Raw genomic sequence first — 27,215 nt, forward strand, 5'->3', positions numbered from 1 at the left:
GAGGTGTCGAATTAACGTTTTTCCGCGTTAACGACCGCCCGGTTAGCCGCGTCGTCGTCTATCCGGACGCGAAATCGCATTAAACCGGGCGATGTCTAATTAACGAGCAGTGGTCGCCCAACTACAACCCGACACGTGGCCGTTGGGCTCGTCCGGACTCTCTCGAGGATCGACAATTAATTCCGCCGTCGCGTACAACGACGGCGGTATCGTTGCGCGGATCCCCGCGAGTTTCGTTGAATTCGCGCCGCGCACGGTCCTGCGACCGGTCACTAACTTTCCGATCGGATCCACGCGATTCATGATTCGGTTACGTGGAAAATAAAAGGGTGGAAAGCGGAGGAAGAGAAAAAAGCGGAAAAACGTGCATCAATACGGACGATTGGCAAAAATAAAAAAGTTCGCGTGCGAACTTCGTCATCGAACGTAATCGAGGTATACGAGCGAAACAGAGTAGGAGAAAGTAAAAAAAAAAAATGCAGGAGAGAGGAAGAGAGAAAGAGAGAAAGAGAACCGACAGTTAATGATTAAACCGTTCCTGTTTCTGGTTTCGCCGTTTCGCGCGCACGTGTCGGTGGAAATTCCGGCATGATTAGCGGCATAATTAGTTGAACTGTTAATAGCGACGTCTACATGTATATTGGAATTCTGCCGTGCATTCTGCGCTATTTCGATCACGTAAATAATTAGACCGGGGAGTTAATTTGCCGCTTTGTTGTGGAGATTAGTCGACGCCGTTCCCGATATGCCCGATAGTAAACAAACCGTCCGAAATGCAGTGATGAAAACCGTCAGTTGTTAGCGGATTTCGGAAATTACTGCAACTGAAGCTTGATATACCCTCGAAATGGTTGCCGGCCCCTGCCTGCCTTCCCTTCCTCCCGTCCGCTAATCGTGAACTGCGCGCTTCATCGTCGTTACGTTAACGCTAGCTGATGCGCGCTCCCGGCAATGAGACGCATAGTGTGTATACATGCGACGTAATCGCGATTTTAAAACTTGAAAACGCACCACCGGTCGCGTAAAAACCGACGCTACGTTTGTTGAGAATTTTCGTCGAGAGACTACGGGGAAATACGAATTTATACGTGCGCGCAAAAATCTATTTCAACCGTGAGATATGAATTTTTGAAAATACTAAAATATCGTGTCGAAGCTGCCCGGTCGTCCAAAAAAAGAGGAGCGAGAAAACAAAACTCCATCTGTTCTATAAAAAATTCTGCGTTTTTGAAATATTTTTATAAATGTTGCATTATATGGAAGAGAAAGAGAGAGAGGAGAGAGAGGAGGGAGGGGGGGGAGTAGAGAAATCTGTTTTTACGACCAATTTTGGAATTCACCGTAGCGATTAATTCAACGCTCGATTTTTCGTGCGCTCTGATTTCGCGTTTCGAAATATCGCGAAAGTAAAGAATAAAAGTCCCAGAGAATCGAGCCCGCGTGCGACACGCCTCGAGAAAGAGGGACCGGCGGGATTTTAATTTCCCTTCTGTAGGTGGGTTTCTCGTTACGATTAATCCCGTTTATTAAAGTCAACAGTAAATTAGCGCATTGTCCGGTAATTATGGTTTCATTGCGGCCCGCAAACACAGGATCGATAACGGCCGTGGCGAACGTGTTTCGAAAGTACCTACTCACGAAGATAATGATGCTATCATCACGGGCTCTCGATATCGATAATATCAGTTTCTTTGATCTGGTATCGCGTAACAAAGGACTCTTGTGATACGACCACAAACCACCGGCATTGTACGTGTATTCTCTTACTTCAGCGATTACCTTCCATCCCTTTGATCCCTCTCGTTATCCTCGCAATAGCAGCATATAGCCCGCGCTCTCCGAAGCGCAGGGGATAAATAAGCGGACGAAAAAAGGAATAAATCCGCGTGTATAATTTCTCTCTTTACAACGACGTAACCAGTGACGATGACGTTTCGAGTTTCTCCCTCTCTCTCTCTCTCTCTCTCTCTCTCTCAATATTTGCGCCTGCTTATCGTAATCCAAGATAAAACGGAAATTACAACGTTATAACGCGGGAATTAGTGACACTCTGTAATAATAATATTTATTCCTGCCGGAGAGCGCGCGACTTCTATTATTTCGCTCGGAAAAAATACCGGAATTATTTGTCGACATATGAGCTATTAATACCCGGGGACCGGATATCAATGATAGCGATCGTTTTTCACCGCATAATTATCATCGCGCGGTCCGAGCTTGAAATATTCGTATACAATACTCATAATTTATTTTCCCAGCACTAATTGGTCACGATAGCACACCTGAACTTCTAGTTATTATATTATTCCGATTCGGAAACAATTCCTACCCCCCGAGCAAAGAAAATATTAAATTTAATGAATATTAAATGTAATTACTTATTATAATTCTCGCTAAATACCAAACTCGTGATCAAGAATTCAATATTATATTTTAGCAGAAGCGCGCGAAAATACGCGCTGGTAAATATCACTACGAGTCATGTGTTACCGCTCGAATATTTCTCGTATGTAATTTCGAAAGTCACGCGATTAGTCCTTCAGTTTTTCATCCTAATATCCTTTTCCCTTCCTCTCGCTCTCCCTCCATCTCTTTTTGGCAACTCGCCGCGCAACTGCCGTAATGCGCGAAGTACCGAGTCGCAGATTGACAGTTCACGTTCGACGCGACATTTAGCGTGCTAATCATCGTCGCGGTTTACGCTCGAACGATCGCGTATCGATAAATCATTCGACGCGAATCCGGGCCGCATCAATAATTTCGTTAGCGAGCCACTGTGTCGGCCCGGATCGATGCGGACGTCCTGACGAAGGCGGGCGGCTTTTGCGGACCAGACACCGATGCTCTTCACGTAACACGGACAAGATTTCCGCGCCTTAAGAGCGTTAAAAATAAATTCACTCGCTGACCGCGCTTTCAATGAACTCACCTTAAGGCGCTCACGAGAACAGCACGCTCGAGGAGCGTCGTTCCTCTTTCAAAAATTCCCTCCTTTATCTATTCACTACGCTCATCCCCTTTATACGCACCAATATTGGATCTTTTCTAAAGTATACTCGAGTTTTTATTTTACTCGCATTCTTTGTGGATCGGATTGTTTTACAGCGAACCGCCGGAGGACTGTGACGCACAGAAGCTGCGAGATTTGAACAGTAAGCGATTTGGCCAATCACATTCGAGAAATTCAACACGATAGTCTTAAAATATAGAAAAACAACGGACAACAGCTGCAACATTGCAGATGTATTTATATATAATTGAAGATGGCCACAAGTAACGGTCGGAACGTTCCGATGCTTAAAATTATATTATAATACAAATGAAAAAATTAATTCCAATTATAGTGATAAAATAAAATTTTATAACGCTAGATCGCACCCCGGAATTACGACTGAAATAGTTATGTGTGTTGTAATCTTGAATGATGTACACACATGAAATACATCGCTAAAGGTTACAGCGTACATTATAATTTCAGTCATAATTCCGGTACGATTCAGAATTAAAATTTCGTGGTAATTTATACTACAATATTTCCTCCGTGTAAAAATTATGCAATTGTGCCTTTACCGTCGGCATTTTTACGTTTTGCAATTTTAGTCCACAAACCTTACAATTATTTAGTTGAAGATAATTCTATCCTCTCGATAATTTTCGAACGCAATTGGTCAACTTGCTTATTGCGCGAGTTTTACCGCTAACGTTTTCTCTCCGTCCGCTCAAATAACGCAGCATCGGGCCCTTTCGATGGCGCGGCATTTGAAAGAGTAACATTTAAAAAAAATTCTTGTGCTTCGAATAACGCGTCGAGATGCGACGAACGGTCGAGCGTGGTGGCAAAACCGACGGGCGGCTCCTTCAGATTGCGCGCGGTCGACTTCCCCGGAAGCACTTCGGTCGCGCCTTTTCTCCGTAAAGACGCGCGATCCTGCACTCTAAGAGTAACACTTAATAAATATACATACGTCCTCGTGTGCAAACGCGACCGGGGGCATTCGTATCGAGCTGCAAATATACGCAAATAGACGAGAAGCACTGGGAACTTCATACACCAAGCGTCGAGAAAGTATACGCATGCAAGCAGGAGGAGGAGGAGGAGAAAAGGAGCTGGGCACATATTCGCGTTGCGTAAGTCTCCATTAAGTCGACAAACTTAGACACACACACACACACACGTGGTCGACGTAGGTTCAGTTTAGGGAGCGAACTTTTTACTTACCGTAAGCAACGAGAGCGCAGTTTAGTCCCACTTACGCATATTACGGGAGACTAAAATAGCGCAAAGTTCAAAGCGCGATCTTAACGCTGCGGTTATCTGAAAGCGAAGCGCCGAAGTTCCCGAATTGGTTCTGGCTTTTCGCGAGAGGTGTCCGTAATGTATACGCGTTTGCTAACGTCTCTCTCGCGGTAACTCGTTCGCGTACTTTGTTATAATTAACATTCTCTTTTGCCTCTATTTACGATAATCCAAGCCGCGCGCGCGATCGAGAAACGTACTTTCGCGAGACCACGCGCGTTCGTCGGCCGCCACGTAGGCTTTCCGGGGGATGACTTCGTAATTTCAGCGAATTTCAATTTCTCTCTCTAATGAATATGCATCGCGACAGGTGAACTGGCAATACGGGGCAAGGTGAGCGCGCGGTTTCTGCGGCTTCCGAATCACACGTGCGATATCGATCCGCGGTATCGAGCTCCGAGTACTCCGGATCGAAAGGAAACAATGAGTCGGCGAAAGTTACCGGCGACCTCGTCCCTTCACGTGTTGAGGAGGTTGTAAGGCGAAACGAGCTTGATAAGAACTCGATGAAAGAGAAACTTGCACTATGTATACATTGAAATATTATCCAACTGGTCAGTTCTGCCTAACGACAAATGCGATTGGCCGATTCCAATAGAATAATCAGCCGATTACGTTAATCGGAGATTGCAAAACTGGTCCTTAATGCGCCACTGAAAATACGACACTGAGCTTTACAAACTCCTTAATAACCAACGATCTCATCGGAGCACGCGTTTAGCAACTGTCTTGAGAGTACCGGAAGGAAGCGTGGGGGTGAAAAGTCATGCAGGAAGCACACGCCACGCTGAACGAAAATAGGGAAGAGAGAGAGAGAGAGAGAGAGGTAGAGAGAGGAGAAAGAAAGGGAGTGATGGAAGGCTGGGGCGAGAAGCAGAGGGAAACGTGAAAAGCGCCGAACCTTAATCGCAGAGCTCACGAAACCTGGCCCATCAGGGTTGATACCCCTCCGGCGTGGTGTTGTTCTCCCGGGTGCGCGATCGCTTCACTGTCAGGACAGAAAGAAAAGAGACGCAAGAACGCCAGGCCACCCCACGTTATACAGCAAGCGTCGACGAACACGACGTGTCGAATCGTAACGGAGGTTAAAGTTATCGGAGCGCGCCGTCCGAGTTAAGTGTCGAAATAGAGCGCCGGGTTAGTCATCGTCGTTGAAGGTGAGAGTGAAGTGAGAAGAAGAGAGATAAAGAGAGAGAGAGAGAGAGAGAGAGAGAGACCGCCACCGTGGCTTTCGTAGTCAGATGAAGAATAGGGCGGAGCCAGGCGGAAGGGAAGAAGCGGAACAGATTCGCCCTCCGACCCTGCGAGATACCTTTGGAAAGTCGTTCGCGGCCCGAACATGCCGTCGTAACGACGGGTGTTGCGTCGTTTCGAGCCGGCTTCCCGCGATATGGCAATTGCGGGCCAACGTGGGCGGGGATAAATCGCCCACGAAAACCGATATCGAGTCGAGATATTGGACCGGTATGAAAATTCACGAGGAGAAAAAAGGATAATTAATACGTCGACGCGGCGTGAGCTATAATATTGCCGTGTCCCATTAATTTACTACTTGAAACGCGTATGCAGTCGATCGCGTGTGACAGATTAAATATATACCCATACAGGGCGCCGATAAAACGAATATACGTGTCGTAAATCGTAGAGTCCTAGATTTAAATAGAGAAGCCCAGTGAAAAGCGTCAGTTTCGAATAGCTGTCTGAATCACACCTAAATAACATTAAAATGTCCTAAGATGTCGTGAAGACGTCCTTTAGACAATAAGGCGTCTAAAAGACACACGTATTGCTTGGGACATAGCGCCGTTTTCTTCGCCCCACCGCGACTATAAGAACATGTAATTATTAATTGGGTACTCGGGGTTTTAATTAATAATTAATAAATTAATAATTAGGATACAGGGTCGATTTAACTTGGAAAGGAGATTCCCCACGTACGTTTGTAAAAGTCTGGAAAATCCGTCAGCGCGTGCGATAACACTGTTAAAAACAACCATTATTCTCCTATATAAATTTATCCCAACAACCCGCGCTCGGCCCTTAAAACGCCTTTCTATTTTCATTCGATCGTAAATTTAGCGCAACTCAATAATATATTTTTGATATGCACTTTTGTTATACATTTTTAATACATCCTGACCTGAGTAGCTATAAATTATGGGGAGAGTATTCTTACTTAGATCAATTATTGAGGTCAATCTCTTGCAATCGAATTTTTCTTCTTTAAAGACCGTCTGCAGCAAACGTAAAGTATACAGTAAGACGTAAGCAGTAAGTCAATTGACCAATCACAATCTATTATTCTTGGGCTGCCTTTTACTCATCCTTCTTCTCTTACCTCCTTGCTCGTTCGCTTCAAATATCACCCAAAAACCAGCAAACTTTCGACATATCGAATTCAGTTTCCCGCTTCTCTATTTATATCCAGGACTCCAGTGTATCGCATTTATCTTCGGTGCTTCAGACTTCAATTCAGCGTAAAGATAATCAATGAAAATCAACGTGCAACGGCGAAACGCTTTAAGAAATTCATTCACGCGCGATATGATCGATGTCGTGTCGGCCAACGAGTGCGTAAATTTTCGTCACGTAACGCGGAAGCTTTTCACTCCGGAGTTACAGAGCTCGAGCTTCTTACCGATTTCTTTAATGCTCGGTAAAAAGAGGACTTGTACGACACAGACGCGGTGTAACGACACCGTTGTGCGAACGTTCAGAAGCTCGTGGGACTACGAGAGATCGAGCGGCGGACGGGAGGAGCGTTTCCCGTTTACGAAGTACGAGTCGCTTTTGTCGAAGTTAAATACACCGTTTCCGGTATTCAACAATGGCGGAACGCGGGCTACGTGTTCGACGCGCGCATCGAACGGGCTTATCATAAGTATCGGCGGAGGAAAGACCGGTCAACGCACTCGACGATCGGATTACGGCGAGATTTACGCGCTATCGGGAACCCGACCGACGGACGGACGGAGGATTATTTCGACTTCCTGCGCGCACCGGGATCGATCACCGGCCTGGCAAAACAGAAACGGAGAAAAGCGGAATAATCTGCCGGCATTACGCGCGGCGTTACGTTATCTCGACCGGATTGTTGGATATTCCTCTTCCACGCAACGTGTGCCTACGTGTGCGTCATACGCACACGTCAGCGAACACTCAGCCGCCGCTAACGAAATGCAACTTCCGGCGAAATTTCCACCTGATCGATATTCGCGCGCCGTGCCGCGCGAAAACACGCGGCGCGCGCGCGACGAGCCACTTCCCGTATATCGGGTTCCTCTAACGAAAACCGACGGGTCGGTCCTTTTCTTCGGCGGAACTTGGCCGGAATGCTTAATTATCGAAATGACCAGCACCGGTGCAGTCGGGCACCGGAAGGGTTTTGGATAATTGAGTCCCGAGGTGCTGCAAACTTCGTTGCCCGCGCTACTTCGCCCGAATAAGAAACGAATTTAATTATCAGGACGTTTGACGCGAGAAATTCTGCGGCTTCGGTGTATTATGCGTACCTCGTGCTGGTAATGCTCATTGGAGGGACTTTTCTCGAGATTTCAGATTAGATTCCCGCGAGAAGGAGGAGAAAACTTTTCTCCTCCCCGAAATCGCCGAGGAATACACCCGTGTTGGAATTTTTATTTCACCTGCAAGTCTCGTCGAATTTGAAGGATCGATGGAGAATCTCGAGATATAACACTGTAAGAACTAGTAACCTACCTTTGCGACGTAGACAAGCAGCTGACGAGCAGCAGCTGTCGTTTCCCCACGTTGAAGCTTCAAGACGAACTTTGTTCCGGAATTATTTAATCTTTAATTAGCTCAATATTCTATCTGCACTTAATCTCTATTCTTAATTTCAAAAACACGTGATGTATTCATTATGTAATATAACTGCAGATAGAGTGTGTATGACAAGTTAATACTAAATAAACTATTAGAACTTTATCATATAAAGATTAATGAATAAATGGGAAATAATTTCTTTCTTTATAACCTCTTTGTTTTTTTTTCCTTTTTTTTTCATTGACGTTGGAAATTTCGATAATAGTTTGAACTTCTTAAAAGGACTGAATAGAAAACTGTTATAAGAGCAAAAGAAAGAGTTATGTGTCCAATAATGCTGTGTACTAATAGAGACTTAATTTTGGATTCCGTAACATAACGATAAAACAATAAAAAGAAAGCGTTGCCAGATGTAAACAAAGCGGGAGTTCCGAGAGGCATTATTAGACGTATAAAATATCACTTCTAAACACACTCACTTCTTTTAAGGATAGTATTCATAGTTATAAATTATTCTCAATTTTTGATTAATTACAGATTTGTCTTCATAGACCGTTCAGCTGCTTCGATCAATACTTCCTATTGTATGAAATACAAATATTGTACGTTGACGTGCAAGCGGGAATTCGAGTATCTTATCAATGAATTCGTCGAAAGTCGTTTCCACTAATACCCGAAACGTCCAGCATAATAAATGATTTGACACACCTGGAGATATATGACGTATCGCTTCCCGGCGTCCTGCATCCTCCGTCCTGGCCTTCCGACCCAGCATCCTCCACAAGCTGCACCGATGTGGCATACCGGACACTCCTCGTGGCACTGATACTGACACTCGCGAAGATACGATTTGATCGGAGAAACGCAGATGCGATTAATTAGCGCGATACCGGCGGCAGCTCGATTAACCCTAACTAGCCACACTTATTCGCGAGTTTTTAATTCGCCACACTCCGGTTCGTGAGACTGACTCTGCCGCTTCGTCATTTTCATTCTAATTAATATTTTTCAACTTGTAACTGAGAATGGAAAATGCAGAGTCTGAATAAGATATTTATGATATCAGATCCAAAGAAAATGATTTGGGTTTAAACCAAACTAACTTGTTATTGTAAGAAAAAGAGAGTGTTTGCGGAAAAAAATTATCAAATGGTTTTGCAAGTGCGATTTAATAAAAAGTGTTGTTTCGTTCGTTGTGGCGGATACCTGATACTTTAAGAAAAAAAAAAATCTTATGTCGCTGTGAGTGACATATACACGCGGCGACCGGCAGATCAGATCAAAGCTTTCAAAATAAACCGAAGCTCCTAGGCAGTTATCAAACTTATCAGGGCACGTAGCATTCGCGTGGTCGGTTAACGTGCGATTATTGTTAATTAACGTCGCGTTTCCGATCGATCCGTATTTTCTTATGAGATCATCAAGTGCTTGGCCACGATGATGATTGGAAGCTGATTCCGGGACGGAGTGCAGGACGCGAGATATAGCGGCAGTCGACGACGAAAGTTACAACACCTTCTTGTTCACCTGTTTTGAATCTACAAGCCCTATCGAAATTTCTAACGCCATTAGGAAATAATAAAGAGATCGCGGAAGGAGAAAATTTGTCGTTTCATCCACTTATTTACCTATTTGATGTTCGTTGGATCACTTAATATTTTCATATCGTACGTGCTTGATCTGCAGTTGAGTAAATTACATAATGAATACGTTGCTTATACTGAAATTCAGAATATAGCGTACGCAGGTAGAAAATCTCGAGATAATGAAATATTAGATAAATCTTAAACGGATTCACCTTTCTCTCTCTTCTTTCTTGTTTCGGTCTGTGCGAAGTTGTATCTCGAGATTCTTCATCACGGGTCGACGTAATTTGCGAGGTTGATGTAGAACCAACATTACGATTAAAATTAATAATTACGCGTTATTATCATTCGTAATTTCGCGTTGCACGCAGAGCCGTGTCCGTTCGAAAGTTTCAGCCGAATTCACCGCGCTCCGTAGTTTCGAGCTTGCGCGTGATCTACATCGCGAAACGTTGATCAACTGCGACAGCAACTATGTTGAGGTAGTTGCGCCAACGTCGAAGAGGAGGCGGACTCGGTGCTAACGAGGTGCATGGGAAATTTAAGAAACGCCGAATCGACGATACGCGCGTTACGATCGCATGTTCGATCTAGGGCGTTGACGCCGACATCTCCAAACTTCTCGCTTATCGATCGACTCCGGTGACCCACCGGCGACCCCCAACGGTGGACCGGCCGTTCTCAATAATGCACACCTCGCGGCGAATAATTCAAGACTCTCGCGGTTATCGAAAATTATCGGGGAATTCTGCGGCTAGTGCTCGACATTTTCCGTGGCCGATTGAAACTTTACCGGAGAATTTTCACACCACTTGCAAATCACCCATTTTGCTCCCTACGTTACGTTCGAACGCGAATTTGCAAATCGTGTCGAAGCATATGACACGTAGAGGCCGTCAACGAGGGGATTTTTTCAATTATCGCGCTTCGATTTGTCGCGCGAATTGTCACGTGACTCTTTCCCGAGTTGAAATTTTCAGTTCTATATTAAGTCTCCAAGCGGAGGAAATGGAAATAAGTTTTCGCTTGTAACGTCGAAGGAGTACAATAAGTGTTTTTTTGATGCTACAAAGGGAACTTATAGTCTTCCGGAGTCAAAATTTTAGTCCTACATTAAGCCTTCGAGTGGAGAAAACGGCAATAACTTCCATTTGTAGCACCAAAGACGCACGATGAAAGACTTTTGAACACTTAATGTAAAACTAAATTAGACTTGAAGTAGAACTAAAATTTCAGTTGTTACGCAATGATTCACGATGAAATATTCCTGTGTTCCCGAATATCCTACATCCGTCGTACGGGAATCCTCGAGAGAGTCATCGATTCCGCGACCAGAGCTCGATCGATAAAGGAGGGAGAGGAGAATCTAGGTGCAGGGTGCTGGGGCCACACTTACAAGACTTACGATCGGCGTGTCTGGTCCTCTTGCGCTCGCGTGGCGTCGTTCTGGTGGCCGGTGTCTTCGTTGCGGTTTTCACCAGAGATTCCAACAGTTCGTCCACACCGTCGGCCAGGTTGCCGTTGGTGCTCTCGTCTCTCAGCACCGGACCCAACGTGATTATACGTCCTGAAACAGAGCGAGATTTCCCGCTCCACTTAAGTACCGGCAAAAATTCACCCTTTGAACCTTTAAACTCGGTTGTGGAGTCCCTATAATAAAAGTTCGAACATCGTCGTTGGGGCCGCCATGTTCGACCCGTCAACCAGAAGTTCGTAAGCATAATACGCGAAATATACAAATACTGTTAAAATAGATGCCAGCCAAGATAAACTAATAACTAATCATAACATGAAACGCAGAAACTCACTTCTCTTTTAACATTCTTTGTAAATTTCGCAGATGGCAAATCTTTGCTTGTATTGCCACTCAGCTGATCACTTTGGTTGCTTTCCAGTAAGAGGCACAAATCGATACAAGTTTAATGATATCATCGTTTACTGTCATCATGCGATTATTTCGCATTTGGTGAAGAAAAAGATAACAAAGGATATAACTAGACTCGTACTCAGCTTAATCTTTTGCTAGAAAGCAGCCTTTGACATACCCCAATCGGAAGCTTGGGCTGAAAATGGTGGAGCCAATCAGAAATCAGACATACGATGTCCAGCTTCCTCCCTCCTCTCGAATTATTTACATAAAATATAGAAAACAATGCATTTCTTCCGCGCTCAATAGCTGAGAGACGAGTGAGCTCGCGTTGGGTCGCAGCCTCTCCGACTCGCGCCGGCGAGTGAGTTATCGTGTCAATGATTATTTCAAAGCGTGTCTCACGTATCCTTACAAATTACGAGACATTATCGCGGACAGTTTGTCTCGGTTACTCGAAGCGGAACACTGTCAAAAGGGGCGGCGTGTTTAATCAAAGACAATCCCTCGTAGGAAATCGCGTGCATCCATGAAATCCGTCTTCCCCGTCGTCTCTCGCCGTCTCTTATTTCCTATTCGGGATAGTCACCCCGTTCAGCTCGCCGGGCAGAAACTTCGAAACTGTCAAATGCACAGAATTTCTTTCAGAGCTTCTTTCAAACTCACCCGAGAAAAGCTATCGCGGCGGTCGTTCCGTGCACTCTCTCGATACAAATGCTCGTGGGAAAGGAGAGAAGACGAGAGAGGCGGATGAGAAGGGTGGTAATAGAATTTTCATGGGCGGGACGGAAAGAGGCTGGAGAGATCTTTAAGTCTCACTTATTACGCGTTCTTTGACGACAGTGTGGCTCAATTCCGGACAATTCGTTTCCGTGGTCGCTCTACCGTACGGAATGTACGAGCACTCTCGAGCGATTTCCCGTTCGCTGATCTGATCTGATACGTCGGGAGATCTCGATAGCACGTTCCGCTTAATGCTCTCTCGTTGCATAAGCGACTGGATTGTAAGAGAAAGAGAGAGAGAGAGAGAGAGAGAGAGAGCTCTATAATGATAATAAAAACATGTAATAGATTTCTAATTCGAACGCGATCGAGCTGGTGCTCGTAATATTATCGTCACGCGGGCAGGCCGGCTTGCCTTTAAAACAAATCGTCATCGTCGCAAAGAGAGTTTGCGAGGCTCCTCCAGATGTTCCAGAGCGGAGTACCGTCATCCAGCTGGAAACGCTGGCACGACTTAGACGGCGAGCGTTTAGATACTTTATGTCGGAGCATACGCGAGAATAAAGGGGAGAAAAGTTATGACGGCTGCAGCCGCGGTAATGCACGTGGGTGGTGGCTGGGTTTACGAGCTGTACAGGGGCCGGTGTAGGTTCCAAACCCTTGTTCCTTGAGTCGGCTCAATCCCTTGCGTATCCCCTGTGCGCTCGCACGAGAAAGGGCAAGAGAAGAGAGAGAGAGAGAGAGAGAGATACAGCTGGAATAAAAATTCCACGTATCTCCGGGAAAGTGGTGATTCGCGGTTACAACCTAATATAGTCTTACGAGATCCGGGACGTGTCAGTCGTTCCCGTTAAATCTCCCTCCCGGGACATCGCCGTGGGATTTGATCGTACGTAACGATGAGTCTTCGCGCCCTAAGTAAACACGCCTCCCCCATACCGAGGATCCGATTGTCGTATTTACTATGATGATGCTTGACGATGTTTCACGATATTCCGGACGACGGGTATACAGCGAAGTCGACGGATTGTTCGGCCATTCGATCAAGGCCAGGTGAGATACGTGTGATTTGCTGAGTATATCAATCATGATTTATGCTTTTCTGCGAAAACTATCGTTCTTTACAACTCACGTTGATATATCACGGAGGAGACATCGCCGGAAAAATTGCGAAACAAAATTTTGTAACGCTGAATCGTACCGGAATTATGGTATGTATTGTAATCTTTAGTGACTTATAATCTTTAGTGATTTATTTCATATGTGAGCATCACTAAAAATTATTATTATTATCTTTATTTATCTTATCTCAGTTGTTTTATTATATAAATAAAGTCGAAAGAATTTTGTGTAAAAATATGTCTTATACTTAAAAAAAATTATATATATATATATTTTTTCTATATTATTATTATTTTTTTAATATTCTAAGAACATTTTTCAATATGCCAAGAATGTTATGTGAAGTGGGCATATAACATTAATAGAGCATCCCTATAATATTACAAAATATTACATAACATTCTTAGAATATTATAAAAATATTATTTTAATATTGAATAATACTCATATAATATTCCAGGAATATTACGCATTTATAGGTTAATAATTTCGACAATAATTCCGATATAATCCAGCACGAAAACACTTTTGTAGCAATGTTTGCTACAATATTTTTTCCGCATAATTCCGCATAATTAGTTGTTTATCGTAAATTGTCAGGTTCCTGGCGGACTGGAGCGCTGCTCAGCTGACGGCGATTGAGCCTCGGACAGTTTTCCGATGGCGTGAAAGAAATGTTACAGACTCGCTAACTACGCTGAATGAATATTTATCCGCGAAAGATAAAGATGGCAAAGGAGGAAATTGATAGACTTGGGAAGAAAATCGAGGAAGAGGAAGATGAGAAAAGAGGAAGAAGGGAGAGAAGCGCGGGAGAGATAGCGAGAGAAAGAGAGATAGAGAGAGTTCGCGAACAATGTTACAATAAAACTTACAACATCGGAAAGTCCGACGGACGGAATTCTTTCCGGACGAATTCAAGGAATAAATTTCTCAGGGGCTGTTATTTGCGCGATACTTCCGCGCGCGGGCGAGCACAGCCGCCGACTCGAATAATATCCACGTCGCTTCGAATATTCCCCCAGGAAGTTAACTACTTTTAAATTCCGCCTCCCCCCAGGGACGAAGTTGCCGTGCGTCTTACGTGCGCGCGTAAAGCGCGATAAAGAGCGGGCCGGGCGAAATTCTCCGCTCGGTTGAGAATTTTTCTCTCATGAATAGGGAATTTATAAAGCGCAACACTCGACCGCGCCGAAGAAGACACCCCCCGGCTGCACCCCGGCGCTTCTCGCCACCGAATGTTAATGCTACTTACAACCGAGTTACATTTACGGCTTAACGCATACCGACGGGGGCGGCGAAAGGAAGGCAAGAAGGAAGGAAATGCGGCGCAGTCTCGAACGGGAGAAAATCCGGCGCGTAAAAGAGAAACTCGCCGCCGGAGGTAAGTCTCTCCGCGTGTGCGGGGCGTACGCGATGAAGATAACGAAGGACGCGGGGCCGGGAGAGTTCCCCGCGTAAGATCCGCGTTACAGTCCGCCTAAACACGGAGGAGGGGGGAGAGAAACTGGATTCGAGTATAATCACGAGGACGGCGACGGCATTTACTTCTCGTTTTCCGGTAATATCGTCAAATGACCCGGCGCTATCCTTAAATCTTGCCTGCAAGAGCCGCTGCTTAAGGGCGACATTTATCTCGCGCGCGCGAGCACGCCACGAACTGCCGCCGCTACCGCCGCCACCGAGCTGGAACATTACACGGAGATGAGGAGAAATTCTCGCACTTTGTTCTTATCCGTGGCGGAATAGTCGACGACGTGGCCGTGCGCGCCGCCTTTTAGAGGCGCGCGCGCGCGAGTGGAGCGTTATTTTCGCAGAGGCGCGAGCTAAAAGCTGAGGACTCAAATTGAGGCTAGAAGACCGCCGCCCGTCGTGATCGCCCGCGGTGATAAAATCTCGTTCGCCCGACTTGTGTGTGTGTGTTTCTTCTTACTCGATTCATGAATACATTCTCCGTTGTATGCCCCGTTGTACAGGATGTCGCGAGAGTCACGCGTTTCCTACTCTCCGAGAGCGTTTCCTCTTCTGTGCTGCCGGTGGCAGTTCGGTATTGAGGATTACAGTTCTCACTCGTGCACATCCACCGTCCGTGTATGTGTGTGTCAGCGAGTTACCGTGCGCGCGAATTTTACATGGATTTTCCCTTAACGAGAACTGAGAGCTCGTAAATCGCGCACGATATTCGTATGCGTAATACAGAAACGAATTAAAAATATCTTCCGACGAGGGAGAGGGAGGGGCGGCGTGTATACTCCGGGGTATTTATTATATTATGTCGCCTGATGGAACACATAATGGACCGCTACATATTTCAACACAAGGCGACTATATTATGCGATAACGCGTGGCTCGAACAATTCATTCGCGGGCTTAAATAGTTGATCGCTATTGACAGTGCAGAATGGAGTGCAGCCTGCGCATTCACCGTGCGTGGAATCGCCGGTGGTGAAGAATTCCGAAACACGCATCGGGACAAGTCGAAACCACGCGGTGGGACGGGGGAGGGTGGTGAATCGACGCGGAAGCGGGGAGAAAATTTGACTGAACTCACCGTCTTTCTTCTGTCTCCGCCATGGTAAAGTGCCGTGGATGCTTTCGACGTCGGAGATGTCACTGCCAAGCAGCTGTCTGAGCTCGGCGTCCGCTCGGTCCTCCTTTGTGCGGAACTTGCCGACCTGCAACAAAAGCGAGATCGCGATTTTGGTTGGATTTAGCCGGGACAAACGCGAGAGCCGCGTTCACCGCGAAATTTTACGCTGAGAGATGATTAAAAAAAAAAAAAAAAAAAAAAAAAANAAAGGCATCTTCACTGGTAAAGTCGTACGCTCGAGGCGGAAATAGACAATCTCTCGCGGATCACAGATCGGATTCGGAATAACACCGGCGAAGAATGGCGAGTCCGACCGACCGAATCCGCCATCAATGTTTTCAGCGAAAACGCAATGGGATATACAGCGAGACGGAACGGAAACGCTTTACCTCCGTTATCATCTTCCCTCTGGTCTTATTGCGCTCCCGATGATTGGCTTTCTTCTCGAGCTGCTGTATCACTCGTTCCCTGGTGGTCCTGTACTCCAGGGCGAATTCGGACACGATCCTGCAAAACTCGTTGGGTTTCGTGTCTTGTACCCTATGCAGCGGTATGCCGAGCCACAAGATGAATTTCCGGAAACGATTTATGATACGTCGGTGCACAATGCCTAAGACGATTATCCTCTCGGCGCAGTCGGCGAGGAAATCGGACATTCTGCGACACACAAGAAAGACCGTGGCGATGTATTGCCGAGCGAAATCCACGTGTTTCGGCAAGCGATTGTAGACTGTGCTGATGAGATCGCTTAATAATTCCATCGATTTTCTCCCACTCTCTCTCTCTCTCTCTCTCTCTCTCTCTCTCGAATAAAGCGGTATACAAACTAGAAACTTCGGTTTGTTATCGAGAAACGATTGTTGCGAGTTATCTTGAAATCCGCGGGGAGTGTGAAGTGTTTAAAAGAGGAGAAGTAATTAAAGGCGCGAAGGGTAAAAGACGCGACGGGTCTCCGCCGGGGAGTTGCAAGTGCAATGGGGATGATTGTCGGCAGAAAGGATGAATGGAGAGGCTCGAGGGAGGAGGAAATGCCTTTTCGGTAATTAATGGAAGCTCCACTTGGACGGCTGCCAGACAGTCTCGCTTGAAAAAAAATTTCTCTCTCTCTCTCTCTCTCTCTTTCTTTTTCTTTCTCTGCCAAATTTATCGAAGCCACTCGGGACTTCTTAAACGGTGAGCGCTCAGACTTGTTCGCGGCAAAGAAAGACGTTCGCAGGACGAGAGAGAATCTCGGAAATTGGTTCGCGGGCGGAGAGCGAGAGGGCAAGAGCGAAAGAGAGAGACTCGATGGGAATTATACTCACTTGACCTTCATCATCGTCGAGCCATCGTGCTTCGCAATGAGCTTGAGATGGTCCCAAGACGCTTTGCACTCGCTCTCGAGTTTCGCGATGTTCGCCGCTAGCTCGTCGAAGTCGATTTTCGATGCTCTCGTCACTGCGCCGATCTGAAAGCAGAATCGCGTATAAAAAACAGTCGATAGGAATAGAGGAAGAGAGAGAGAGAGAGAGAAAAAGAGAAAAAAGGAAAGACACAGATAGATAGGTAAAAGCATTTATTTCCACTCTAGCGTCCTAAAAGCATTTAACGAATCAAAAAGAAAATATATGTATATAAGAGTTGAAATAAAAAAAATAAGAGAAAAATAAGAAATAAACAAATATATATAATGTACATAGGAGTAAAGAGATAAGGAAAAGGTAGAGAAAGATAAAACGATCACATTTGAGATCGCATTCGCGGTATAACGGAGCTGTTCCGAAAAAAATATCGAGCACCGGGTGCCGTGAAATCGCAGCGCAGATCGCGAGAGAATTTCGAGGACGATTTAAAAGATTCAACTCGATCCTCCGCGAACAGACAGCGGAGAGATCGGACGGAATTAGGTTGGCGATGACGTTTCTCGGAAAAAAAAGTCGCGGTGAGCACAAACGACGACCGCGCTGTCGCGACGAAGTGTAAAGTTTCCTCGGCGACGGGGTGCCGGCTGGCACTCACCTCGGAGTAGAGATCCGTCGAATCCGGGAACTTTTCCATCACCATATGGCAGAGATGATGAAGCAGCGAGTGCTTGTGAACCGTATCCTTCACTTCAGGTACTTTGACGAGGTATTCCAGCTGAAAGCCCTTCACCTGGAAAAAAAAAGTGGGAAGCCGTCGTGTGACGCGGCGCATCGCCGGAAAAATCGCGCGTCTCGTTACGACACTCGTAAATCTCATGATTTTCACGAGGCGCTACTCTCTCAGGACAAACGCCGTATAAAAGCGCCGCCACGAGGGTGAGTATTTCATTCACGCTTGTCGCATTTACTGCACTTTGAATTCATTAATGATGCACGAACGGAATGAGTGCAGATCGGTATAACTGAGCATCGGAAACGATCCCGCGGGAGGGAGAGAAAAGGAGATCTCGCGTGTATAAAATTTGCTAATTTTACGTCTCTCTCTCTCTCTCTCTCTCTCTCTCTCTCTCTCTCTCTCTCTTTCAAAAAACAATACAGCAAACAAACGTACCAACGGGGGAATTTACGAGACAATAAATCTTTCCTTCGGCGAGTTTCGGAATTTTCGAAATTGGTATGCGCTTCCGCGAACACATAACGCGCGTTCATAGCGTCATAATTTCGGCAATATCGAATAGTTCCGCGGATGCCGACGCCCGTTACGGTATTCGACGTATCCTGCACGGCATATCCCGGCGTTGTGTAAACAAGACGCTCAGGAAGCAGCGAGAAAAATAATTTATCGTACAAAATTTCGTCTGTACATCCGGAAAAAATGTTATAACATCGAAATCCGTCACATTTTTTTCGTATGACATGCGTCTCATTTTTTTTTTCTGTATAATATAACACATCGCGCGTTGAATAATATGAATACGTTCGCTCGAGAACAAAAATCCAATGGAAATTCGGAGTTTCCGTCGCGGAAAACACGTCGAAAGCTTCTTAATATACACGGTAAAAAACAAAAAAAAAAAAACATTTTGCATCTGTGTTGTAAAACCGGTCTTTGCCAAAATTTATCTGTTAAATTTGTAACATATTCGTGTGTTAACTGAACATATTGTGTTTACGTTATCTCAATATTTTGTGTTGAGCTGATGTTCGACATGTGTAAGCGTTAAAACAACACATTTTACTTCGTACGTGTCGATGAACGTATTAATTTTGCGTTAATTTTTGGCATAATATTCACGTGTACTTTTCGACACATTCATCTTGCGTTAAATCAACACGAAATTTCGCGTAGACCGTGTGGAACATGTGTTAAATTTCACACTAAAACCTTTCACCGTGTACAGTCTCCGTGCCGTCAAGACCCGTCGAAAATTCCAACGCCGTCGGGGGATAAAGAGCGGGCGGTGATTGCAGGCGAGGGTCCGCATTAAACCGAGATTGTTTTCAGAAAAATGTGGCAGTCGGCCAAGCGGCATCTCACAGTTAGACCGGCAGTTAGAACGAAATTATAGATATCGCCGGGGTATCTCTCGTCGGACCGCCCCCGGCCGCCGGCGGGGTTGGTTTGCGGGACAGACGGATTAAGCGGATATCATTTGGCTGGCATTCAATACCCACCTCATTTCCGTTGAGGAATATCCCGATCGAAAGGAGCGTGCTCAGAATCCCGCGGAACGTTTTATTCACTCGCAGCGTCTCCATGCCCTGCTTCAGATCCATCAAAGGGTCCGCGATTTCCTGAAAGTCACAAAGACCGAGGCCGCGTTTACTTCTTCGGGCGCGTCGCGTGCGTTCGTCGTTTCGCTAGATCGATTTCCATAGCGGCATACACGCGCGTTGTCGCGACGCAGCTCACCGGGATCATTATTTATTTATTTATTTATTTATTCATCTATTTACAGGAGATTGTATCTTTAGTGTATCAAACTTTAAAGTTAAAGTCTCAGAAAACACTGGATTTTTTAACTTTCCCGCGAAAGAAACGGAAATGAACGCTGAAAATTGCATAAACTGGGTCTCTATTAAATTTTGCCTATAAAAGAAATAAAAAAATCCGCGGAAATGTTAAAACCATTTTTTTTAATTATATATCTTATAATATAAATTATACATATCTCATTTAAGAGAGAAAACAAAAAATATATATACACATAAATACATCATACAGGTAACGTTTAAAATGATAATTCAAAGAAGTCTTATGATGGTAGTTTTAAATAAAGACAGTAACGTGTAAATAAAAATCAACTGTGCTACGAAAATGATTTGCAAGCAAGCATAATCGATCGTTTGGTACAAATTTATGTGAAAACTTTTACATGAAAAAGCGAATATTTTTTTAAGAGGTCCAGCAGGGAATACCTCCTACCAAGTACCTCCAATAATTTTGAGCAATCAACCGGACCTCTCAGGATTTCACGCGAAAACGAAAGGTCCATCAGAGTTCCTGTCTTTCAAGATTAATAAGCCAAGTATAGATAATAACGGGGTATCATAGGATTAATGTCCTTCAGCGGCAACGAAAATCCGGAACCGAATCCGGCAGGAAGGATGTCGTTCTTTTTCTTCGCGCGGGAAAACGGAAGCGACGCGCGAACGAGCTACTCGATGGACGGAATTCTCGAATTGAATACGCGAGCGGAGAAGTTGCAATTTCACGTACGCCATACAGCCGGTTGGGGAGGGGGGGGGGGGTTGGCCGCTCGCAGATTTTCGAATCTCACGGGGCGAATTATCTCACGCGAGGTATCGCACTTCCGCCGGTCGAGCGCGTTGCCAAGGAAGGAAGAAGACTCGTCGTCGTCGAGTGACCTTTCTTAGTCTCCGGCGCGCTCGATATCGGAATTTGCTATTTTGTCGCCGGCGAAGAAATTGCGCCCGGAACGCTCCTCCGACTTCCTCCCTGCATTGCTGGCATTCCTCCTCATCGTTTTCGCGACACTCCCGATGAAATCCGCTCGAGGAGTCTGAAGAGAGGGCGCGGCGGAACGACGAGGAGAGAAGCCAACTTGATCGCCATTACGTAACAGTGGCGTTCAACCGTGGACACACACCGTCGTGTGTGTCCGCGACGATCGCTTCGACAACGTGGGTGTGTTTCCCGAGGAATCGCGTTCGCTGAACTGCTCGGATCGAGACGAGGAAGGAGAAGAGAAAAATGAGAACGCGTCCTCGGGATAAATCACATGCGCGCGCGACATCGAGGGAGGGGAGGGGAGGTTTCGTTACCTTTTCGGAGTTTTCAAAGTCCAGCTTGAACGCCCACAGCTTCAGCCTCGCCGGCAGTTCCGAGATGGAGGTCAAAGTCAGGAGGAACTGTTCGGCCGATCCTAGAGGAAGGTCGGGATTTGCGGCTTGCGCCTCTTGTATCCTGGATTTCTCCTCCTTGGTTGGCAGCATCGTCAGGAGTTTCTGTTTCGGGAGGATCGACGGGGCGAAGGAGGGGAAGAAACGAAGAAGAGAAGCCAAATCGGAAATTAGAGAAATCAGAATAAACTCGGAAACTAGAATATAGGTGCGTTGCAACTGAATCTCGAGGTCGACCGTGAACAAAACTTTGGATAATCTTCAAGGTCCCCTGTCCGTCGTAAATTAAAGCGGGATCGGTGATTGTGTGAGTGTACGTGTGTACGTGTGTATGTGTGTATGATTCGGTCGGGTAAACGTTCAATATGCGGGCGAAAAGTGAAAAAGTCGGTTATAAGTAATTTATTAGTCGTCAGAGACGTGCGAAGCGCGCGATCGAAATGCGGACTCGGAAGTAACGACTAATGGATTTTACACTGCGGTAACTTTACTGCGTGAATTCTCTCTCATTCTCGTTGAAAAACAAAGATATCGCGCGAAACGGTCGGAACTGGCACGCACTTTCACGAGGGACTAGCGCTCGTGAAAATGCATAAGAGACATCTCTCTTTTACGATTTCCTTTTTTAGTAACACTCGCGAACGCGAATTATCCAGATAAAAGTGAAGGCACGTTAAGTGAGCGAAGAATGCGATATTCTCACCTCGATACCCTCCCGGTTCATGATGGTGGCGTCCATCTTCAGGATCGCGGTCTTGATGGACCTCGGCGGCGGCAGTTTCGTCATGCCGATGTTGATGGCGTTCGACCTCTTGTGATTCAGCACGATGATCTCCTTGTTCTTGTTCATCTCTTGCTGCTTCTGCTCGGCCGAGAACAAAGGAGGGCTTTTCAGTCGCACCGAGAATACCCGCTCGTCCGCTCGCTCGCTCGCGATTTCGACATTCTCGTTATTAATCCGCAGCACTTGGAGTTATTGCGATCGATTAGTACGTATCAATACCGTGCATCGGCATTCTCTCCCTACAAACACCTCGTTACGGGAGCACACCTACGTGTAAGCGTGTATCAGCGCGAGTAACAGCGCTATGTATCGCACGGTCTCGTGAGAACACAACGACACGTGGAACGTATCGAGGACGTCACGAAAAGAGGATAAATGTAGCCATTCTTCCGATTGGGAATGGAGATACACGCGGACGTGGTATGTTGAATGCTTGCCGATTCGAGCACATCTGACTGCACACGTGAGACGATCCATCCAAACGAGAGACCATTCTACGTTCAACGATACGATCACGAAGTGTAATCAAGCACATCGATAATATTTCAAACGGAAACAGCGAGAATTGTTACGTTCGGCACATGGGAAGACACTTTCGCGTGGAATTTGTAACGCTAAAGGGACTAATCACAGAGAATCTAGGAAATGGAAATCATTACAATCATCTACAGCACCGCCATTGCATGCCCCACCAATGACCGATGCGGTTACGAGACGAAAGCGGAGATCATAATTACACCGGAGAATGAGCTTGGTTTCGATTTACCTGACGATGGTCAATCAAACGCATTTTGGTTGAGGGAAGCAAGATTTCTGCTGAACATAGAAAAAAAATGATAGATTCAAACAAATAATTACTCCTTAGCACACTTTTATCTGGATCGAATAGATATTACTTGATACCAGTAAAATATTTTCCAAGTAAATTATTGAAGTGAAATATGTTTACCTGATCCGAGTAAAATTTATATAATCTTTTTTTACTTAAAGTAAAAATTTGTTAAGGAGTAATTATTTATTTAATTTTAGCACTTTTTTTTGTTGTTCTTATATACCAAATTTGCTTCTTATTATCAGAAATTCTTTTCTTCAATCAAAACACGTTTGTTTGTCTATTGTCAGGTAGATCCAGCTAAACTAATTTTTCAATGTATCAATCTTATATACACACACACACACACACACACACACGCGCGCGCGCACATATCTCTCAGCAAGGTGAGTTAATTAATCGGTTCCTAAGTAGATCGGCTGATTACGGCGAGGAATACGCGCGAAACAACGATAGTAACAATAACAATGACGACAACAAACGCGACGACGAGGGTGCGTGACGCAGCCCTTGAAGTGAAGCATCACTCATTACACGACGACACACTAATCGCGTCGCCCCAGATGGCAAAATACACACACGTACACACGCGAAGAGGATGCACTCGAAAAACGCATGCACGCGTTAATCACATTCAACGATCGAGAGAACCGCGCGCGCGGGGAAGTTAAGATATTCAGACTCACCTCCTGTAAAATTCCAGCATGCCATTTCGTTCATTTTTTTTTTTCGTGCGAGCACCAACAACATTGCCAAGAATACAAGAAGAAGATTAGTCGTATTGCAATAAACTATCATCATCATCATCATCATCACCACCACCATCACCATCATCACCATCACCATCATTCTCACTTCCACCGTTATTCCACCGATATCCGACCACCATCATAATCGTTATTCATGTGCGACCGTTATCATAACCGTTACGCGATATAGTTACGGTTAACCGTGTTATTAAATTAGCCGATGTTTCTGCGCAACGCTTATTTGATAATTACGTACATATGCGAGCCCAGGTACAGCGCAGCTAAGTGAAAGTTAATGCAAATCGGAATCTATTTAGTTCATTCGCTTAATTCGCGCTTCTCTTTGCGAGAATAAGGGAGGAGAAAGAGAGAGAGAGAGAGAGAAAGAGAGAGAATAAGCGGCGCGTGAATATTTTTGTTCACAGATGTATAAAAAAAAAATAATCGGTAGAAGAAAAAAATATAGTAGGTGAAAACAAAAGTATAAAAATAAAGAGAATATAAGTGAAAAAGGAAAAGAACAAAAATATAAGTAAAAATATAATCAGTTAACGGCGAAGGGAAGAAGTAAATAAGAGAAATCTACGGTACACGTGACAATTAAGTGTGCCGATCGCATAATTGCTGCGAATCTTGATCCTTCCTCTTACTCTGACTGACCTCGCGATAACCCTTATCAACCTCTGTCGAGCGGCGACGATCGTCACCCCCATGGCTCGCTTCGCCCTTTGATTTCCGTGCGACTCTTTCCCGGCCGTCAGTCTGAAACGCGCGGCGCTTGCGGCCCTGATTTACGACGTTACCGAACGAGCACAAACGGCCTGTACACGCCGTCATTATTCGCGTCGAAGGCGAGTTACCCGTTTTACACCGTGTTCGTTCCCACCCTTTTCTGTCCGCCTCGTCGTCGACGGCGATTTCCTTCCCGCCATCGTTGCCACCTTTCCGCTCTTTTTCCTCTCCCCTTCTCTTTTTCACGAGGCCAGGTCGACTGTAATTATCGGCGCGCTGGCGCCGGGTTCAAAGGGCGAGGAAGAGCGACGTCGGAAACGGCCGGAACGGAGGGAATAATGCCGGCAGCTTTCAGTGCGCCGCGCGAAAAGTCTTTTCGCCGCGATTTAGTTGCGTACACACACACACGCGCGCGAAATGCACAGGTGAGAGAGGAAACCGATATAACCGCGACGTGTAATTACTGTGGTAATTAACGACGGCGTTGCTTCGCAGCAGGCCGGCTGGCTTGCTATGCTTCGCCACAATGCCTCGGCCGGTCGGGGCGAGGAATTTTTCCTACTTTCCTCCACCACGCGCGAGAGAGAGAGAGAGAGAAAGGAGATGGCAAGATCGTTGCGTTCGTAATTTCTATTATTTTCCCGGCGACGGATCGTTGATTCTTCCGGCACACGTACGTCTCCCTGAAGCACGCACGCATACATGCGCAGACGCGTACCGCTCGTTCATTCCCGCGAATGATAACCCGTTTGCAAACGGATTTAATGAAAATTTCGGGCCTCCGTCGGAAAAATCTGCCGCTATCCCGCGAAGACCAGTCGACAATTCCACACAAAGAGAAAACCGTTTGGCTGAATTTATCCTGAAACGGACAGACTGAAAACGTTTTTGATCGAAGGAAACAGAATTTCCGGTCGGAGGAACGAAATTTCACTTTTGAAAGCCGGAAATCCTGTTTCTTCCCACCAAAAGGCATTTCAGGTAAATTAGCTAAATTGTTTCTTCCGTGCAACGCCGTCGTTAGAGACGAACAAAGAACCGACTGCAATTGCAGCGATAAACTTGATTTTCGATATTAATTATTAAATGATGCGCCGGAGAGACGCAATGGCAAGGCGTTATCCCCTTTAAACAATTCCATCAAGACTGCCGCGCTGCCGACGCGCAATCGCGCAGAGTTCGCGAGATACGCACTTGCGAGTAGCGTAAACTTTTGGCATACGGTTGGCGTTACGAGGAGATTCGAGCGAGACGGTGCTCGAACGTTCACGGAGAGAGAGAGAGAGAGAGATTAATTAAGATATTTGATCCGCGAATCCATTTTTTTTTAGAAATGCTTTTAAAATTTTAGCCGCATATTGGTGGAAATACTATTTATACGTCTGTAAAATTAGGCAACGATTGACCATTCGGAAGCTGAGATATTCGCAGTTGAAGATGACACTTCTGATACATGTACATATCTTGAGATTAATGTCTTATTTTTAACCTCTACTTTTCATTTCTGATCAAATATAATTTAATGTCAAATATCATTTTGCTTAAATGAAATGCTGTTTCACGAGAGTAAATATAATAATAATACTTAGTTTTCAATACAAAAACATTTATTTCATTATATATAAAATATTGTCCTACTGAAAAAAAAAAGTTCTTTAATATTTTTCTTGTTATCTCTTTCAAATAATTTATACTCGTGACAACTATAGTGATGTTTGAATGAAAATACAAAGGGAATGTTTTATTTGAAATAAAGATATGTTTTTTTTTTGCGAAACCAGGCAATCCTGTTTGTTGGATCCAACATTCGTTTGTTTTCCAAAAGATAAATCTGTTTAATTTGCTTCAATATCATTTAGTCCGAAATTTTATTAAATCCGGAGAAATCTTTTTTTAGGTATAGTAATGCCCGTACGATAGATGTACATATATACATATTTAAATGTTTATATATCACTTTCTACTATATGTACACTTCTGTTAGCCTAACTGGCGGATAAATAAAGTATTAAAAGAAGGAAAATAATAAAAAAATAATATCTTCGCGTTTGTAACATCATATATATATTTGTCTTAATTTCGCGCGCTCAAAATTAACATTTACCACTTGGGTAGTTAAATAAAGTTATAGAAAATCCTCTCTTTTCAGTAAATAGTAAATTTACGAAGAGGCACTATAATATCGTCACTGAAAATCCGGCAGTCTACGGATCAACTACCTTTGTGAGCCGCGAAACGGCTAATAACGCGAGAAAGTGCGAGGTTAACCAGAGTGAACGAATCATGCTGGTAGAGGCGATAACTCGCGTTTTAATCCATCAGGAAATGTCATCGCGACGTCTTTCGCCGTCGGGGAGAGTGACTCGCGATGCTGCGGCTCGTTTGTCACGAGCATTGGCCCAAGTAACGCCCCGACTGACTCGACGATGCATCAACAGCGATAGCATTCGCGCTCGCTTAAAGGGAGGATCGTAAAAATGAATAAATAACGCGGCAAAATGAGGCCTCTCTGTTTTCACCAAGTTAAAAACGCCGCGGAACAACGGCGCGCATACGCCTCCACGAGCGGCACGGAGCAGCCGGGGGGCGCGACGGACCTCGTTTAAGGTAGTTGGTCCGTGACAATGCTGTTAGAAAGGTAATGGTTCATACAATACGAAAAAGCCCGACAAATTTGTATTAAATGTCCATAAACATGATTTATGACGTACAGATTCGACACTGAAGCGAGAGAGTATCAATCAAACTTACGTGATGTTTAAAAACTCATGAAGAAATAATCGTTTCTCGCCTTTTTAATGTATAATTTGGCTGGTACTGCCCCTTGTTTGTGAATATGTTATATTATTACACATACCCCTTCCACTTCTCGATAGAGGCACA

The 27,215-nt window shown here is 45.1% G+C and overlaps 1 protein-coding gene across 2 annotated transcripts in view; it reads right to left on the reverse strand.

Annotated features, from left to right (window-relative positions):
- Positions 1 to 27,215, reverse strand: part of LOC106742456 (FH1/FH2 domain-containing protein 3) — a 148,848-nt gene that overhangs the window by 3,400 nt on the left and 118,233 nt on the right. Inside the window, exons 11-19 of one of the 2 annotated variants that reach the window (XM_014615389.1) lie at positions 21,939 to 22,097; positions 21,158 to 21,340; positions 19,547 to 19,666; positions 17,967 to 18,101; positions 17,273 to 17,415; positions 16,358 to 16,625; positions 15,930 to 16,053; positions 11,063 to 11,233; positions 5,199 to 5,285 (exon numbers count right to left, since the gene is read on the reverse strand). In XM_014615389.1, coding sequence (XP_014470875.1) covers positions 5,230 to 5,285; positions 11,063 to 11,233; positions 15,930 to 16,053; positions 16,358 to 16,625; positions 17,273 to 17,415; positions 17,967 to 18,101; positions 19,547 to 19,666; positions 21,158 to 21,340; positions 21,939 to 22,097 — 1,359 coding nt within the window. In that variant the 3' untranslated portion in view covers positions 5,199 to 5,229. Of the gene's footprint in view, positions 1 to 5,198; positions 5,286 to 11,062; positions 11,234 to 15,929; positions 16,054 to 16,357; positions 16,626 to 17,272; positions 17,416 to 17,966; positions 18,102 to 19,546; positions 19,667 to 21,157; positions 21,341 to 21,938; positions 22,101 to 27,215 lie in introns of both variants that reach the window. The other variant, XM_014615388.1, reaches the window with a different exon arrangement.

Source organism: Dinoponera quadriceps, unplaced genomic scaffold, assembly GCF_001313825.1.
Source record: "Dinoponera quadriceps isolate SergipeBrazil2010 unplaced genomic scaffold, ASM131382v1 scaffold113, whole genome shotgun sequence".
NCBI classification, from domain to species: Eukaryota; Metazoa; Arthropoda; class Insecta; order Hymenoptera; family Formicidae; genus Dinoponera; species Dinoponera quadriceps.